Genomic DNA, 18,971 nt, shown 5'->3' with positions numbered 1-18,971 from the left:
TGTATGCCCCCATCTTCCTGGGTGACCTGATTGATACGTTAACTATTGCTCCCCTCTGCAAGGGACTGTAAATTCCTGGGAATCTGACCTGGTTGGTATGTTAACTATTGCTCCCCTCTGCAAAGGGAAACAAAGGTCTTCCTCATTCTTTAGCGGATCAAGGATTTCTTCATTTTCTGATCCACCCCATAAACCCCTTACTTTGTAAATTGTACTTGCTAAAAATTATGTAAATGTTTTAAGCTAGACACACAGCTGCGTGTATTACAACTGCACTCTGTCTCTGGTACCAGATTAAATAAAAGTGCTCCTTTTTCTTAAAAAACATGTCTTGCCCCATTTTTCTACACCATTTTGGGGGGGGCTTGTTTTTGAAATACAAGAGTAAGGAGTGTCTGGGCCACTGTCTGTGATAGGCTTGAAATGGCACTAAAGAGAGGTGTACCCTATACCATGTTTCAGTATCATATATATGAAAATCATGGAGGGGACAGGAAGTACCTGAGAGCTCTGTGTAAGAAATCCTGATTGCTATTCACTCTTGTAGGAGCCAGTGCTTTTGGAGAGTGGAATCTGCAAGAAGCCAGGGTAAAGCAAAGGATTTAAAGGGGAAGGGAGGAGTTTGCTTCCTTGAGGAATTCAGAGGATGATTTAGTGTGGTTGTGCTTCCCTGAATGGGCAAGGCAGATGTGAGTGTGGCCATGTTCATCCAGATGGATGATGCAGATTATCCACTGATGAGTTCAATAGTTCATATGCTGTTAGGAAGTTGGGTGTTGTTGGAGACTGTTCACTGGCATCATGACTTGGAAAGGATATTTTCTTGTCCCCAGCTCCTCCTTTCTTTCACTCTCCTTCCTGACTATCATAGAGTGAAGTTTTCTTCTGCTATGTCCCTTGGAATCAATCAACCATGAATTGAATCCTCTGAAAACTGTAAGCCAAAATAAACTTTCCCACCTTTTAGTGGCAGACATCAGGTATTCTATGTAACAACAAGAATGCTAATACAGCTTGAGCTCCAGCCTATAAAGTGGAGCCTAGTGGAAGAAAATTGTTAATGGAGATATATCTTTGAAGAGATAGTGGGACTCCAGCCCCTTGTCTCTGCTTCCCAGCTACCATGAGGTGAGCAGCTTTCACCACCCCATGCTGCTGTTGTCCTGTACTGTGCTGAAAGCATTAGGGCCCACTGACAACACGCTGAAAATGCAAAATCTTTTATGAAATAAGGGACATCTTCACCCAGTATAACTGCGAAATTTCTACTGAAATTCAGTGACTTTCTGTATTGTGTAATTGTTATTTAAAGTCAGATAAGACACAATTTTTTTTAAATCTTTTATTTTGAAACAGAAACTAGGTTAATCTATTCTTCAACAAATTATATGCTTCAGGATGTTATTTTGTATATAAGCATAACTTCAAAAGTAAACATAAAGCAAGTGACTATTGTTTGTCCATTACTGTAGTATTGCTGAGAGTTTACAACTTAAGAATTTTCTCTGTTCTCATAATCTATTTATGTCACTGCAACAAATAGGACAGGTAGAATTTACTGATAAACAAGGATCAATGCGGTGCATTTGATATTCATGAGAACACTGTAGTATGTGAAATTTTGTATCATGTAATGCACACATTACAGTGCTTCACAGCATCAGTTTTGTTAAATGTTCTTACTGGAAAGTTGTCAACCTGTTGCTTTGTAAGTCTTCTAAGTTGGTGAAAAATGTATTCATCTATAGGGATTAGTTCACCTAAAAGGTGCTGGCATTCATTTTTGTGAGGTATTTCTGGGTGTGTGTTGACTTTTTGGTCTGCGCTGTGAAAGTGAGCCTAATAATGTACCTCTTTCATTAATGTCTTCAGGCATCATTGAAGCAATTTCTGGATTTTCAGCATGAGAGCTGGCACTGAACACAGGGCTACTACCAGAACCAGTAGAAAAGCTCAAGCTTGTGTGGTAAATTGCTGTTGAACCAGACTGATAACTAGGATTTAAATTGGAACCACTGCTTCTATTCTGTGACTCTGCCCTTTGCACATTTAAAGTTGAGGGTAAGCCTTGATACTGTAGATCACTATCAATGTCCATAAGGTTACTGGATCTAACCAATCCTGTCATTCTCTGACCTAATGTTCCTCTCTCAGCTACAACAGGAGTTGTATCACTTACATCAGTATTTGAACTTCTATTAGTAGGGATCCTGAGGGAACCAACATTACTTCTTGCACCAGCCTCTTCAGCACGTGAAAATGCATTTCTGATCTCTTCTAGAACAGTTTCTACTGAATCACTAGTGCTTAATGACTCGGGTATGAATGAAGGTGTACTACCTGTGTCACATCTAGAGTCTTCTCCAGGAAAAATTGTGATTTGAAGATTGGGCACTAACAGTGTAGCACATCTTCTCCATTGTGGAGCTTCCCTATTTCTGGTTGTGTGCCTAGAATATTCTCTTGAAGAATGATCAGGTAGTCCAGAAGCTGAAAACTGACCTCCACTTTGTGACGTAAAACTACTCATCTGATGTCTTACTTTCTCATGGGGTTCATCTCTAGAAAACATCTCAGTGTCACTTACAGACCCATGCTCTACAGTATCAGATGATATACTGGCATGAAATTTCATACCCTGGTCAAGTGCTACATTTGAATGTGAATGGGATTCATCACCTTGTCTAACTCTTCTATGTCTTCGTCTCTTCTTTCTTGATCTTTGCGCTTTGGTGAAAGAGTCTTCCATTAGTCCTTCAGTTATATTTTGTTGTGATACAGATGAAGTTGCAAATGCTAATCCAAGTTGTGGATTTTCCATATGTTCTCTGTGTGATCTTGACCATGATAAATGTCCATGCTCTGAAATTTGTCTGCTGAAAGTAATATTACTTGAATTACTCTGACTTTCTAATGTCCAAGATGGAGTATTCCTTTGATCAGTTCCTGTCATATATGCAGCTTGCACAAATCTGGGGAGTTCCACTGTTTCATAAGAGTCAGGTGGAGATACGTGTGCACCTTTCACTATAAAAGAGGAGAAGGATGAACAGGAACTAAGAAAATTAAAAGCATCATAAAATATTACACAATAAACTTCTTTCAAAAATAAGAAAACAAAAAGCTCTTAAAGACTCAAAGATTTCATCATATTTTATACTGATACAGTAAATACTTTCATAAAAAACAGAGTCTAATATTATAAAGGCAGGATAGAATCTATTTCATTTTAAAAGACTGAGATAATCCTCAATAAATTTGTAAATTTTAACACAGAATCTTACAGTCTATGTCAGTATGTATTCATGCACGGTTTATCACATACCACTGTGCAGAGCATATAAAACAATATTTCTTTCAGTGTACTATGCAAATATTAATTCAGTTGCCCTGATTTTCTAATGTCCAATATGGATTACCTGTTAGCTCACTTTCTCTCACATGTTCAGTTTGTTCAAAAGAGGAAATTTCCACTATTTCAGAATAGTCGGGTGGAGATGTCTGTGCACCTATCACTGTAAAAGAGGAGAAAGAAAAGAACTAAGAAAATTGAAAACATCATAAAATATTACTCGGTAATCTTCTTTGAAAACTAACAAAATAATGAGCTCTTAAAGATTTAAAGATTTCAGCACATTTTACAATTAAAAAGTAAATGTTTTCATAAAAATAGAGTCTAAAATTATAAAGTCGGGATAGATTCTATTTCATTTCTATTCAATTCTATTCTATTCTATTCTATTCTGAAAGACTAACATATCCTCAATAAATTCACAGATCTAAAAAGAGACTCTTAAAAAGTCTACTTCAACATTTTGTCACACAGATTATCACATACCACTATGTAGAGCATGTGAAAATGTATTTCTTTCAGTACACTGTCCAAATATTAAAACAATTACTCTGATTTTCTAATGTCCAAGATGGGTTACCTATTTGCTCATTTTCTCTCATATATTCAGTTTTCTCATAAGAGGAAATTTCCACTGTTTTGCAATAGTCAGGTGCAGTTACGTGTGCACCTTTAGTCACAAAAGAGAACAAGGGCAAAAAGAACTAATAAAATTAAAAAATCATAAAATATTACACAATAAGCTTCTTTCAAAAAAAAGGAATGAAATGAGCTTATAAGCACACAAAGATTTCAGCAAATTTTCCACTGACAGTAAACATTTTCATAAACAGACTCTAAAACTTTAAGGCAGGATAGATTGTATTTCACTTGAAAATACTGAGTAAATTCATAGATTTAAAAAAAAGAATCCTAACAAAATGTCTATCTCAACATTTTTCCATAAAGAATATCACATACCACTGTGTAGCGCATGTCAAAACATATTTCTTTCAAAGCAAAGTGCTAATATCAATAAAATTACCCTGATTTTCTAATGTCCAAGATGAATTACCTATTTGCTCACCTTCTCTCATATATCCAGCTTGCTCAGCAGAGGAAGTTTCCTCTTCTTTAAAATATGCAGGTGGAGATGTCTGTGTACTTTTCACTACAAAAGAGGAGCAAGACAGTAAAGAACTAAGAAAACTGAAACCATCATAAATATTACTCAGTAAAATTCTTTCAAAAATAAGAAAATAATGAGTTCTTAAATATTTAAAGGTTTTAGCATATTTTGCACTTAAAAAGTAAACATTTTCATAAACAACAGAGTCTAAAATTATAAAGGCAGGATATAAGCTATTTCATTTGAAAACACTGAGCTAATTCTTAATACATTCATAGATTTAAAACAGAATTTTAAAAAATGTCTATTTCAACATTTTGCCATAAAAAGTTATGTGTAGAGTATGTGAAAACATTTCTTTCAGTGCACTGTGCAAATACCAATACAATGACCCTGATTTTCGAATGTCTGAGATGGATTACCTATTTGCTCACATTGTCTCACATCTTCAGTTTGCACAGCAGAGGAAGTTTCCTCTGTTATACGATAGACAGGTGGAGATGTCTGTGTACTTTTCACTACAAAAGAGGAGCAAGACAGTAAAGAACTAAAAATTGAAAACATCATAAAATATTACTCAGTAAAACTCTTTTAAAAATAAGCAAATAATGAGCTCTTAAAGTTTTAAAGAGTTTAGCATATTTTACACTTAAAAAGTAAACATTTTCATAAACAACAGTCTAAAATTATAAGCAGGATGTAAGCTATTTCATTTGCAAAGACTGAGCTAATTCTCAATACATTCATAGATTTAAAACAAAATCTTAAAAAACGTCTATTTCAACATTTTGCCATAAAAAGTTATGTGTAGAGTATGTGAAAACGTTTATTTCAGTGCACTGTGCAAATACCAATACAATGACCCTGATTTTCGAATGTCTGAGATGGATTACCTATTTTCTCACTTTGTCTCATATGTTCACTTTGCTCAGCAGAGGAAGTTTCCTCTTCTTTAAAATAGACAGGTGGAGATGTCTGTGTACTTTTCACTACAAAAGAGGAGCAAGACGGTAAGGAACTAAGAAAACTGAAACCATCATAAAATATGACTCAGTAAAATTCTTTCAAAAATAAGAAAATAATGAGCTCTTAAAGATTTAAAGATTTTAGCATATTTTATACTTAAAAGGTAAACATTTTCATAAACAACAGTCTAAAATTATAAGCAGGATGTAAGCTATTTCATTTGAAAAGACTGAGCTAATCCTCAATACATTCATAGATTTAAAACAGAATCTTAAAAAATGTCTATTTCAACATTTTGCCATAAAAAGATTTTGTGTAGAGTATGTCAAAACATATTTCTTTCAGTGCACTGTGCAAATACCAATACAAATACCCTGATTTTCTAATGTCTGAGATGGATTACCTATTTGCTCACTCTTTCTCATATGTTCACTTTGCTCAATAGAGGAAACTTCTATTGTTTGACAATAGTCAAGTGGAGATACATGTGCACCTATCACCACAAAGAGGAGGACGTACGATAAGAACTAATAAATTTAAAAATATTACAAAATACTAATCTATAAACCAGCTTCAAAAAATAGCAAAAGTATGAGTACTTAATGACTATAAGTTTTAATACACTTTACAGTTACACAGTTAGCACTTTTATAAATAACACAGTCCAAATGTATGAGATAGTTTTAATTCCATTTGAAAAATCTGAGGTTATCCTCAATGAATTCACTGACTTAAAAGAGAAATTTTTCAAAAAGTGTATTTTAAATATTCTGTCATGTACGGTCTCAAATATCATTGCATAAGGCATGTCCAAAAATATTTCTTTCATTGCACTATCTAAATACCTGTACAGTTACCCTAATTTCCTAATGTCCAATGCCTATGATCACTTTCTATTGTGTATTCAGGTTGCTCAGAACAGGTATGTTCCACTGTTTCACAATAGTCATCTAGAGACACTTGTGTACCTGTCCCTACGAAAAAGGAGGATGTGTGAAACAAATTAAGAAAATTTAAAACATAAAATAGGACTTTGTAACATTGTTTCAAAAAGTAAAATAATCTGTGCTTAAAGAACCAGTTTTGAACGTATTGTACACTTACACAGATAACACTCTCATAAAAACATAATAAAAATTTATAAGTAAAGGCAGACTAGTTTCAATTCCATTTGAAGGACTGAGCTAATCTTTGGATAAATTAATAGATTTAAAAAATATAATCTGAGAAAAGTCTATCTTCAATATTTTTTCATTGACAGAGTCTCTTCTACCTCATGTACATTAAGTAGAGCACATCAAAAGATATTTCTTTCAGTCCATGGTCCAAATACTAATGCAATTACTCTAATTTCCCAATTTCCAAGATGGGTTATTTCTTCGCTCATTTTCTGTCCTATAGTCAGTTTGCTCAGTGGAAGAAAGTTCCACTCTTTGACAATTGCCATCTGGAGCAATTTGTGCAACTGTTATCACAAAAGAGGTGTAGGTCAGAAAAAAAAATAAGAAAATTCAAACCACCATAAAATTCTATACTTCAGCCTTGCTTTAAAAAAAGAGTAAGACCATAAAGACTCCAAGTTTTGGAATAATTTAAACTTACACAGGTAACTTTTTCATTAAAAATAGTACAAATTGATGAATAAATGTAGTATAATTTCAGGTTCATTTGAAAAAACTGAGATAATCCTTGACAAATTCTTACATTAAAATGGTCAATCTGAAAAAAGTCTATTTTAAATATTTTGTCATGAGCAAACAATCACATACCACTGTGTAGGACGTGTCAAAAATATTTATTTCATTGGACTGCCCCCATAATAACACAATTACCCTGATTTCCTAATTTCCAATTTAGTTTTTTTGCTCACTGCATACTATATATTCAGTTTGCTCAAAATGAGTTAGAACCACTACTTTGCAGTAGTCATTTAGAGACACTTAAGCACTTTGCCACAAAGAGAGGGAGGTGAGAAAGGAATTAAGAAAAATGAAAACATAAAATGCTACATTATAACCTTGCTTCAAAAAATTAGAAAAGAACAAGATACTAAAGACCAAACTGTTCAACATATTTACACTTACACAGCTAACACTGTCATAAAAACATACCAAAAATTTATTACAAAGCAGCATAATTTCAATTCCACTTGAAAAATGAGTTAATCTTTAATAAACTCATAGATTTGAAACATGAAATCTGAAAAAATACTAATTTCAATATTTTTTCAGGGACAAAGACTCATATGCTACTGTGTAGAGCACATGAAAAGGTATTTTTTTTCATTTTACTGTCTAAATGCTAATACAATTGCCCTGATGTCATAATGTCCGAGATGGACCCCTTCGCTCACTTTCTGTCCTATATTTAGATTGTTCAAAAGAGAAAAATTTCAATGTTTACAAGAGTCATCTGGAGACATTCTTGTACCTGTCACCATGAAAAAGAAGGTAAGAAAAAAACTAACAAAAATAAAAACATCAGAAAATACTACTCTATAACCTTCTTTCAAAAAATAAGAAAACAATGAATGCTTAAAACTCAAAACTTTTCAGCATATTTTACACTTAGAAATTTGTCACTTTCATAAATAACATAGTCCAAATTTATAATTAAAGGCAAGATTCCTTTCATTCTTGAAAAACCTGAGGTAATCCTCAATAAATTCATAGGTTTAAAAAAGAGAAACTAAAAAACACGTACATTAAATATTTTATCATAGACACAGTGTTACATACCATTGTGTAGGGAATGTCGAAAGATATCTCCCTCAGTCCACTGTCCAAATACTAACACAATTACTCTGATTTCCTACAAAATATTACCTGCTTGCTCACTCTCTGGCACATGTTCACTTTCTTCAGAAGAGGAAATTTCCACTGTTTCACAACACACATCATGGGGCACTTGTGCACCTGCCACTGAAAGAGAGGAGAAGGAAACAATATAACAACAACAACAACAACAACAACAACAAAAAAAACCTTCAAAAATAATACTCTGAAACCCCGTGTCAAAACCATAAGAAACTAGTGAGTACTTAAAACTTCAAGTTTACATCATATTTTGCACTTATATATGTACCACTTTTATAAATAACATACTCCAAATTTATAAGTAAAGAATGGATAGTTCCAGTTGAATCTGAGAAGGCTGTTGCAATCCTTATAAATTCATAGATTTTAAACAATCAGAAAAAGTCTATTTTCAATACTTTGCTATTTCAAGTTTCACATATCACTCTGTAGGGCGTGCAAAAGGATATTTCTGTCAGTCCACTGCCCAATTACTAATACATTTACCATAATTTCCTAATGTTCAAGATGGATTACCTCTTTGATCACTGTCTGACATACATTCACTTTCCTCAGAAGAGATTTCCACAGGTTGACAACACACATCTTGGGGCTCTCGTGCACCTGTCACCAGAAAAGAGGAGGAGGATAAAATATAACAAAGAAAATTAAAAAGTTTAAGTCACTACTCTGCAGCCCTGTTTCAAAAAATAAGAAAATAATAAGTGCTTAAATCTTCAAGTTTACACCATATCTTACACATATATATTTATCACTTTCATAAACAATATCTCCAGGTTTATAAGAATGAAGAGTTCCAGTCGATTTTAAGAAGGCTTCAGTAATCTGTATAAATTCATAGAATTTAAATAATCAGAAAAAGTCTATTTTCAATATTTTGCCATTTTGAATTTCACATATCACTTTGTAGGGTGTGCCAAAGATATTTCTGTCAGTCCACTGCCCAATTACTAATACATTTACCATGATTTCCTAATGTTCAAGATGGATTACCTCTTTGATCACTGTCTGACATACATTCACTTTCCTCAGAAGAGATTTCCACAGGTTGACAACACACATCTTGGGGCTCTTGTGCACCTGTCACCAGAAAAGAGGAGGAGGATAAAATATAACAAAGAAAATTAAAAAGCTTAAATCACTACTCTGTAGCCCTGTTTCAAAAAAATAATAGTGAGTGCTTAAATCTTCAAGTTTACACCATATCTTACACTTATATATTTATCACTTTCATAAACAACATCTCCAAGTTTATAAGAATGAATAGTTCCAATTGAATTTAAGAAGGCTGAGGCAATCCTTATAAATTCATAGATTTTAAGCAGACAATAAAAAAAGCCTATTTTCAATATTTTGTCATTTATAGAGTTTCACATATCACTCTGTAGGGCATATCAAAGGATATTTCTTTCAGTCCACTGTCCAATTACTAATGCAATTATCATGATTTCCTAATGTTCACGATGGATTACCTCTTTGATCACTGTCTGACATACATTCACTTTCCTCAGAAGAAGAAATTACCACGGGTTCAGGAAGAACATCTCGAGGTGGTTGTGCACCTATTACCACAAAAAGGTGGAGATCAGAAAAGATTTCAGAAAATCAAAAACATCATACAATAAAACTCTGGAACCTTGTTTCAAAAATAAGATACGAATGCTTGCTTAAGGTTTCAACATTGTCACCATATTTTACACTTACACAGCTATCAGTTTCGTGAATAACACACTTCAAATTTGTAAGAATAGGCAAAATTACTTCAGTTTTATTTGAAAAGACTGAAGCGTTATTCAATAAATTCATAGACAAAAAAGAGAAACTGATAAAGGTCTACTTTAAATGTTTTGCCATTTACTGTGTCTCACGAACCATTGTATAGGGAATGTGAAAAGATATCACTTTCAGTCCACTATTCAAATATTAATGCCTTTGCAATGACTTACTAATGTCCAAATGTATCATCTCTTTGCTGGCTTTCTGTCCTTCATAGAGTTTCAACAGAGAATCAAAAAAATAATATTTTCAATACTTTGACTTGATAGAGTCTCACATACCACTGTTACAGCATGCCAAAAAGGTATTTCTTTCAGTCCACTGTGCAATTACTAATACATTTACCATGATTTCCTAATGTTCAAGATGGATTACCTCTTTGATCACTGTCTGACACACATTCACTTTCCTCAGAAGAGGAAATTTCCACTGTGCCACAATATGTAACTGGAGACATTCGTACATCTGTCACCAAAAACAAGATCAGAAAAGTACTGAAAACATTAGAAACACCTTAAAATACTACTCTGTAGCCTTGTTTCAAAAAAACAAGATAAGAATGAAGGTATAAGGACTCAAACTTTTCACATATTTTTCTCTCACACAGTTACCATATTCATAAACAGCATATTCAACAAGTAAATGCATCATAGTTTCAACTTCATTTGAAAAGATTCAGCTAATCCTCAATAAATCATACATTTCAAAAAGAGCATCTGTAAAAGTATATTTTAAATGTTTTGTCATGTGCGGAATCACACATATCACTGTGTAGAGCATGTCAAAAATATTTCTTTTAGTCCAGTGTTCAAATACAAACATAATTACTCTGATTACTTAATATTGAACTTGGAGAATCTCTTTCTTCTCTTGCTGTTATATCTTCAGTTTCCTCAAAAGATGAAAGTTCCATTGTTTCCCCAGAGTCATTGGAAGACACTTGTTTTTTTGTCACCACAAAAAAGAGAAGAAAGTCAGAAATGAATTAAGAAAACTAAAAACATCATAAAATGGTACTCAATCACCTTCTTTATAAAGAAGAAAAAATGAGGGCTTACACACTCAAAGCTTGCAGCATATTTTACACTTACACGGTTAACACTTTCATAAACAACAGAGCCCAAATTCGTAAGTAAAGGCAGCATAGAATCCATTCCATTTGAAAAGAATGAATTAAACCTTGATAAATTCATAGATATAAAAATAGTCTATTTTAAATACATTATCATGAACAGAGTCTCATATAACACTGGGTAGGACATCACAAAACTATGTAACTTTCAGTCCACTGTCCAAATGCTATTACAATAACCATGATTAATGAACATCCAATATGGATTACCTCTTTGCTCACTTTCTGTTCTATATTGAGCTTGCGCTAAAGAAGAACATTCCACTGTTTCACAATAGTCATCCGGAAACACTTGCACATCTGTCATCAAAAAACAAGAGGAGGTCAGAAATGAACTAAAAAGTAAATTAATTAATTAATAAAAGCCCCTTAAGTACTACTGTGCAAACTTGTTTCAAAAAGTAAGAAAACAATGAGTGGTAAAAGACTCAAAGTTTTCAGTGTATTTTACACTTAAAAGTTAACACTTTCAAAAACACTAAACAAATACTTGAAAACTTCATTAATTTACAAAAACACCAATCATAGAAATGTATATTTTCAATACTTTATCTTGCACAAAGTCTCACAGATCTCTGTTCAAATCGTAAATATTGTCTTTCACTCAATTCTCAAAATATTAATACAATTACCCTGATTTCCTAATGTACACGGTGGATTTTCTCTTCCATAACTTTCTGTCATACCTTCAGTTTCCTCAAAAGAGGGAAGTTTTACTATTTCACGAGAGTCACGTTCAGACACTCGTGCACCTGCCACCACAGAAGAGAAAAATGTCAGAAAAGAACTAAGAAAATTGGAAACACCATAAAATACTACTTTGTAACCTCATATCAAAAATGAGACAAGAACAGTGCATAAGGTCTCAGGTTTTGCAGTAGAATTGAATCTCATACAGTTAACTCTTTCATAACAATACAGTCCACATTTACAATTAAGGGTGGCATAGTTTCAACACTATTTGAAAAGACTCAGTTAATCCTTAATAACTTCGTAGATTTCAAACAGAGAATATGAAAAAAAGTATATTTTAAATATTTTGTCATTTACAGGGTCTCACATACCACTGTGCAGAGTATATCAAAAGATCTTTCAGTCCAGTGTTCAAATATTAATACAGTTACCTGGATCCCCTAATGTTCAAGATGGATTACTTTTTGATTCACTTTCTGTCATATATTCAGTTTCCTCAAAAGTTGAATGTTCCACTATTTCACTATAGTCATCAAGGGACACTTTTTATATGTCACCACAAAAAGGGAGGTGAGAAACAAACTAAAAACATTTTAAAAATCATAACATACTACTCTGTAAGCTCGTTTCAAAAAATAAGAAAAAGAATGAGGGTTTAATACTAAGAGTTTTCAGCATATATTACATTAAAACAGCTAATACTTTCATAAACAATAGCATCCAAAATTATAAGTAAAGGCAGATGAAGTCTATTCCATTTGAAAATACTGAGTTAATTTTCAATAAATTCATAGACTTAAAAAGGGATTCTGAAAGTCTCTTTTGAATATCTTGTCATGAACAGTCTCATATAACAATGTGTAAGGCATGATGAAATATATATCTTTCATCTGACTATCAAAGTGCTAATACAATTATCCTGATTTCCTAATGTCCAATATGGATTATCTGTTGCTCACTTTCTGTCCTACATTGTGTTTGCTCAAAAGAGGAGGGTTCCACTGTTTTACAATACTCATCTGGTGACAATTGTACCAAAAAGAGGAGGATAAGGAGGAGGTCAGAAAAAAACTAAAAAAGAAAAAACCTTCATAAATACTTTGGGTAAAACTGTGTCAAAAAAAAAAAAAAAAAAAAACAAGAAAACAATGAGTGCTTAAAAGATTCAAAGTTTTCAGCATATTTTATACCTACAGAATTAACATTTCATAAATCAATATTGTCCAAATGCATAAGTAAAGGCAGCATAGTTTTAATTCCATTGGAAAACATTGAAAAAAATCCTTAACATCTTCATAAATTTAAAAAAGTCAGCCCTGGAAATGCCTATTTTTAATACTTTATCTTGAACACAGTCTTACATAAACTGTGTAGGGCATGAGCAAAGGTATTTCTTTCATTACACTCTCCAAATACCAATACAGTTACCCTGACTTGCTGGTGTCCAGGCTGGACTATCCCTTGGCTCCTTTTCTTTCATGCATTCAGTTGGTTCCAAAGAGGAAATTTCCACTGTTTCATAATAGGCATCAGGAGACAGTTGTACAACTTTCACCACAAAAGAGAAGGTCCGAAAAGAACCAAGAAAATTGAAAACATCATTTAATACTATTCTGGAAACTTGTTTCAAAGAATTAAGAAATAAGTGAGCACTCGCAAACAAAAAAAAATTTCATCATACTTTACTTTTATGTAATCAACACTATCAGAAACAGTCCAAATTTATACATTAAGGAGTCATACTCTCACATCTATTTGAAATAACTTACCTAATCCTTGATAAATTCATAGACTTAAAATAAGGCAATCGGAAAAGAGTCCATTTTCAGTATTTTGTCACGTACAGAGTTTCACATACCATTCTCTGGGGCATATTAAAACATATTTCTTCAGTCCACTATCCAAACACTAATACAAATACCCTGATTTCCTGGTGTCCAGGATGGGTTACCTATTTGTTCACTTTCTGTCGTGTATTCAGTTGGCTCAAAAGAGGAAATTTCCACTGTTTCACAACAGTCATCTGGAGATATTTGTGTACCTTATACCACATAGAGGAGGAGGTAAGAAAAGAACTAATAAAATTAAAAATAATACAAAACACTAATCTCGAACCTCATTTTAAAACAAGAAAATAATGAGTCCTTAGAGGCTAAAAATTTTCAGCGTATTTTTACCTTTATGTACCTAACACTTTCAGTAAAAACTTAGTGCAAATCTGTAAGTAAAGAGAGTATAGCTTCAATTCTATTTCAGGATACTGAGCTCATCCCCAATAAATTCATAGATTTGAAAAAAAGAATCTAAAAAATTCAATTTTGAATATTTTGTCACAGACAAAGTGTTTTTCATTCCACTATCTAGAGCATATATAAGGGTATTTCTTTCAGTCCACTGTCCAAGTACTAATACTATTACCCTGATTTCCTAATGTACAAAATGGATTATCTCTTTGCTCACTTTCTGTCGTATTTTCAGTTTGCTCAGCACAGGGAATTGCCACTGTTTCAGTACAGTCAACTGGAGACACTTGTGAACCTGTCATCACAAAAGTGAATGACGTCAAAAAACAAGCAACGAAATTAAAAACATCATAAAATACTACTCAGTAATCTTGCTTCAAAAAGTAATAAAATAATGACTGACTAAAGAATCAAGTTTTCAGCATATTTTACACTTACACAGTTAACATTTTCATAAACAACAGGGTCCAAATTTATAAGGAAAGGTAGCATAGATTCATTTCATTTGAAAACACTGAATATATCCTTGATAACTCCATGAACTTAAAAAAAATCAATCAGAAAAATGTTCACGTTCAATATTTATCTTCTACACAGTCTCACATACCACTGTGCAGAGCTCGTAAAAAGATATTTCTTCCATTCCACTCTCCAAATACTAATACAGTTACCCTGTTTTCCTAATGCCCAAGATGTATTATCAGTTTGTACAAACTTTACATGTGTTCAGTTTGCTCAAAACAGGAAATGTCCACTGTTTCACAATAGTCATCTGGAAACACTTGTGCACCTGTCACCACTAAAGAGGAGAAGTTCAGAAAAGAACTAAGAAAATTTAAAACATTACAAAATATCACTCTGTATACTTGCTTGAAATTTTTTTTAAAAATAGTACTTAAAGACTCCACATTTATGGCACATTTTACACTTACATGGTTATCAGTTTTATAAACAAAACAGTCCAAATTTATAAGCAAACATTGGATAGCTTCAACTGAATTTGGGATGACTGAGCTAATCCATGATGAATTCATAGGTTTTAAATAGACAATTAGAAAAAAAGTCTATTTTCCATATTTTATCATTCATAGAATCACACATATCACTCTATAATACGTGATTAAAGATATTGTTATTGATTCACTGTACAAATACTAATTCAATTCCGATGATTTTCTAATGTCCAACCTGAATTATCTCCCTTCTCACTGTCTATCGTATATTTAGTTTCCTCAAAACAGGAAAGTTCTGCTTTTTCACAATAATCATCTAGAGGTACTTGTGCCCCTTGTATGATAATAGAGAAGCAGGTTAAAAAAGAACTGAGAAAATTTTAAAAAACATAAAATACTGCTCTGTAACCCTGTTTCAAAAAATGTGAGTAGTGCATAAGGACTCAAATTTCTCATCAGAGTTTACTCACACACAGTTTTCGCTTTCATAAACAACATACTCAGTATTCAGAAGTTAACACACCGTAGTTTCAGCTTCATTTGAAAAGATTCAGCTAATCATCAATAAATTCATGCATTTCAAAAAGAGAGTATGTAAAAGTGTATTTTAAATATTTTGTCAGGTGTAGAATCTTACATATCACTTTGTAGGAAATGTCAAAATATCCCTCTTTCATTCCACTGTTCAAGTACTAACATAATTACCCTGATTTCCTAATGTCCAAGATGGATTACCTTTTTGCTCAATTTCTGTCATACATTCAGTTTGCTTAACAGAGGAAATTTCTACTGCTTCACCATATGCACCAAGAGACACTTGCACCCCTGTCACCACCAAAGAGGAGAAGGTTAGAAATGAATTAAGAAAATTTAAAACATCATAAAATACTACTCTGTAACCTTGTGCCAAAAAATAAGAAAGAGTGCTTAAAACACAAAGATTTCAGTATATTTTACAATTACGTAGTTAACACTTTCATAAACACCACAGTATGAATTTATACATAATGGCAGTATACTTTCATTTCCATTTTAAAACACTGAGCTAAATCTTGATATATTCACAGATTTTAAAAAATGAATCAGAAAAATGTCCTTTTCTATATTTTGTTTGCACAGAATCTCACATACTCTGTGTAAGGTATTTCAAAATATATTTTTTTCATTCCACTGTCTAGTAATACAAATATCCTGATTTCCCAGTATCCAGGATGGATTGCCTCTTTGTTCAATTTCTGTCATATATTCAGTTTGCTCAACAGAGGAAATGCCTACTACTTCACCATATTCTTCAGGAAAGACTTGTACGTCTGTCACCACCAAAGAGCAGGAGGTCAGAAATGAATTAAGAAAATGTAAAACATCATAAAATACTACTCTGTAACATTGTGTCAAAAAATAAGGATGAGTGCTTCACAACTCAAATATTTCAGCATATTTTATGGTTACTTAGTTAACACTCATTAACAGCATAATAAAAATTTATAAATAATGGCAGTATAGTTTCATTTCCATTTTAAAACACTGAGCTAATTCTAGATATATTAACAGATTTTAAAAAGTGAATCAGAAAAATGCTCTTTTCTATATTTTGTGTTGTATAGAATCTCACACGCACTGTGTAACGCATTTCAAAATGTATTTCTTTCATTCCATTGTTTAGTAATACAAATACCCTGATTTCCTAATGTCCACGATAGATTACCTTTATGCTTAACTGATGTTTTATATTTAGTTTGCTCAGCAGAGGAAATTTCTACTGCTTCACCATGTTCTTCATGAGACACTTGTGCACCTGTCACCACCAAAGAGGAAGAGGTCAGAAGAGAAGTAAGAAAATCTAAAACATCATGAAATACTACTCTGTAACCTTGTATCAAAAACTAAGAATAAGGGCTGTAAGACTCAAAGATTTCAGCATACTTTACAGTTACATATTTAACACTTACTTAAACAACATAATACAAACTTGTAAGTAATGACAGTATAGTTTCCTTTCCATTTTAAAACACTGAGCTAATTCCTGATATATTCACAGATTTTAAAAAGTAAATCAGAAAAATGCCCCTTTTTATGTTTTGTTATGTATAGAATCTCACACACTCGGTGTAAGATATTTCAAAATATATTTCTTTCATTCTACTATATAAATAGTAATACAAATACCCTGACTTCCGAATAGCCAGGATGGATTACCTCTTTGCTCACCTTCTGTGGTATATTCAGTTTGCTCAAAAGAAATGCCTACAGCTTCACCATATTCAGGAGAAACTTGTGCACCTGGTACCACCAAAGAGGAGGAGGCTAGAAATGATTTAAGAAAATTTAAAGCATCATAAAACACTACTCTGTAACACTGTATCAAAAAACAGGAATGTGTGTGGTAAGACTCAAAGATTTCGCCATATTTTATGGTTACATAGTCACCACTTTCTTAAACAACATAGTACAAACTTATAAGTAATTACAGTATAGTTTCATTTCCATTTTAAAACACTGAGATAATTTTTGATATATTTACATCTTTAAAAACTTGAATCAGAACAATTTCCATTTTCTATATTTTGTTATGTGTAGAATCTCACATACTGTGTAGGGAATTTGAAAATGTATTTCTTTCAGTCCACTGTCTAAATAATAGTACAAATATCCTGATTTCTTAATGTCCAAGATGGATTACCTCTTTGCTCACTTTCTGAAAATTCAGTGTGATGGAAAGTGTAAATTTCTACTGTTTCACTAGAAGGATCTTCAGACTCTTGTGTATCTGTCACCACAAAGAGGAGGAGGTCAGGAAAGAATGAAGAAAGTTAAAAACATAATCAAATACTCTTTAACATTGTTCCAAAAAAATTTTAAAAATGAGTGCTTAGAGACTCAATATTTTCAGCATATTTTACACTTATATGGTTAACACTTTGATAAACAACACAGTCCAAATTTACAAGGTAAAGAAGTACAGTTTCAATTCTATTTAAATAGACTGATCCAATATTTGATAAATTCATAGATTTTTTAAAAAAGAATTTGAAACATCTTGTCATGTACATGGTCTCACATAACACTGTCTAGAGGACTTCAAAAGATATTACTTTTAGCCCACTGTCCAAATAATAATACAATTACTTTGATTTTCTAATGTTCAGGATGGATTATGTCTTTACTCACTTTGCGGCTTATATTGAGTTTTCACAAAGTAGATTAGACCCCGTGTTTCAAAACATTCTTCTGGAGATACTTGTGGACCTGTTACCATAAAAGCAGAGAAGGTAAGAACAGAACTAAGAAAATTAGAAATGTCATCAAATACTACTCTGTGACCTCATTTCAAAAAATAAGGAAACATTGGGGCTGGGGATTTAGCTCAGCGGCATAAGCGCCTGCCTTGCAAGCAGGCAGTCGTGAGTTCAATCCCTGGTACCGGTAAAAAGGAAAAAGACAAAAAAAAAAAAAAAATAAGGAAACAATGTGTGCTTAAAGACAGTATCTTCAGCATATTTTACCTACACATGTGAACAATCATTAATATATTCCAAACTTATACGTGAATACAGCATAGTTTCGATTACATTTGAAAAGACTGTCCTAATTCTCAAAAATTCATAGATTCAATAAAGAAATTCTGAAATAAGCCTTTTTTCAATATTTTGTCATGTACAGAGTCCCACATACCACTGTGTAGGTCATATCAAAAGACGTCTTTCTCCACTCTCCAAATACTAATGCAATTACCCTGATTGCCTAATGTCCAAAATGGATTACCTGTTTGCTGATTTTGTGTCGTATATCCAGTGTGCTCAAAACATGTAATCTCTAATACTTCACGATAGTCATCTGGAGGCACTTGTACACCTGTCACCACTAAAAGAGCAGGAGGTCACAAAATAACCAAAAAAAGTTAAAAACATCATAAAATACTACTCTGTAAGCTT

The 18,971-nt window shown here is 32.7% G+C and overlaps 2 protein-coding genes across 2 annotated transcripts; both read right to left on the bottom strand.

Annotated features, from left to right (window-relative positions):
* Positions 1–1,406: 1,406 nt before the first annotated feature.
* Positions 1,407–10,477, bottom strand: LOC134474573 (uncharacterized). The gene is made up of 9 exons (XM_063242920.1): positions 10,394–10,477; positions 9,715–9,804; positions 9,236–9,322; positions 8,759–8,845; positions 8,252–8,347; positions 4,883–4,978; positions 4,419–4,502; positions 3,420–3,515; positions 1,407–3,027 (listed from the first exon to the last, which is right to left on the bottom strand). The coding sequence occupies exons 1-9, from the start codon at positions 10,473–10,475 to the stop codon at positions 1,778–1,780; spliced, it is 1,968 nt and encodes a 655-aa protein (XP_063098990.1). The 5' UTR covers positions 10,476–10,477; the 3' UTR covers positions 1,407–1,777.
* Positions 10,478–10,820: 343 nt separating this feature from the next.
* On the bottom strand, positions 10,821–17,879 carry LOC134474572 (uncharacterized). The gene is made up of 8 exons (XM_063242919.1): positions 17,870–17,879; positions 17,248–17,343; positions 15,775–15,864; positions 14,304–14,381; positions 13,272–13,391; positions 11,783–11,902; positions 11,361–11,450; positions 10,821–10,957 (listed from the first exon to the last, which is right to left on the bottom strand). The coding sequence occupies exons 1-8, from the start codon at positions 17,877–17,879 to the stop codon at positions 10,827–10,829; spliced, it is 735 nt and encodes a 244-aa protein (XP_063098989.1). The 3' UTR covers positions 10,821–10,826.
* Positions 17,880–18,971: the final 1,092 nt, after the last annotated feature.

This window comes from Cavia porcellus, unplaced genomic scaffold (genome assembly GCF_034190915.1).
Source record: "Cavia porcellus strain 051 isolate PalLab524CR breed Dunkin Hartley unplaced genomic scaffold, mCavPor4.1 scaffold_33, whole genome shotgun sequence".
NCBI lineage: Eukaryota > Metazoa > Chordata > Mammalia > Rodentia > Caviidae > Cavia > Cavia porcellus.
This window is presented reverse-complemented; position numbering and strand designations above follow the sequence as displayed.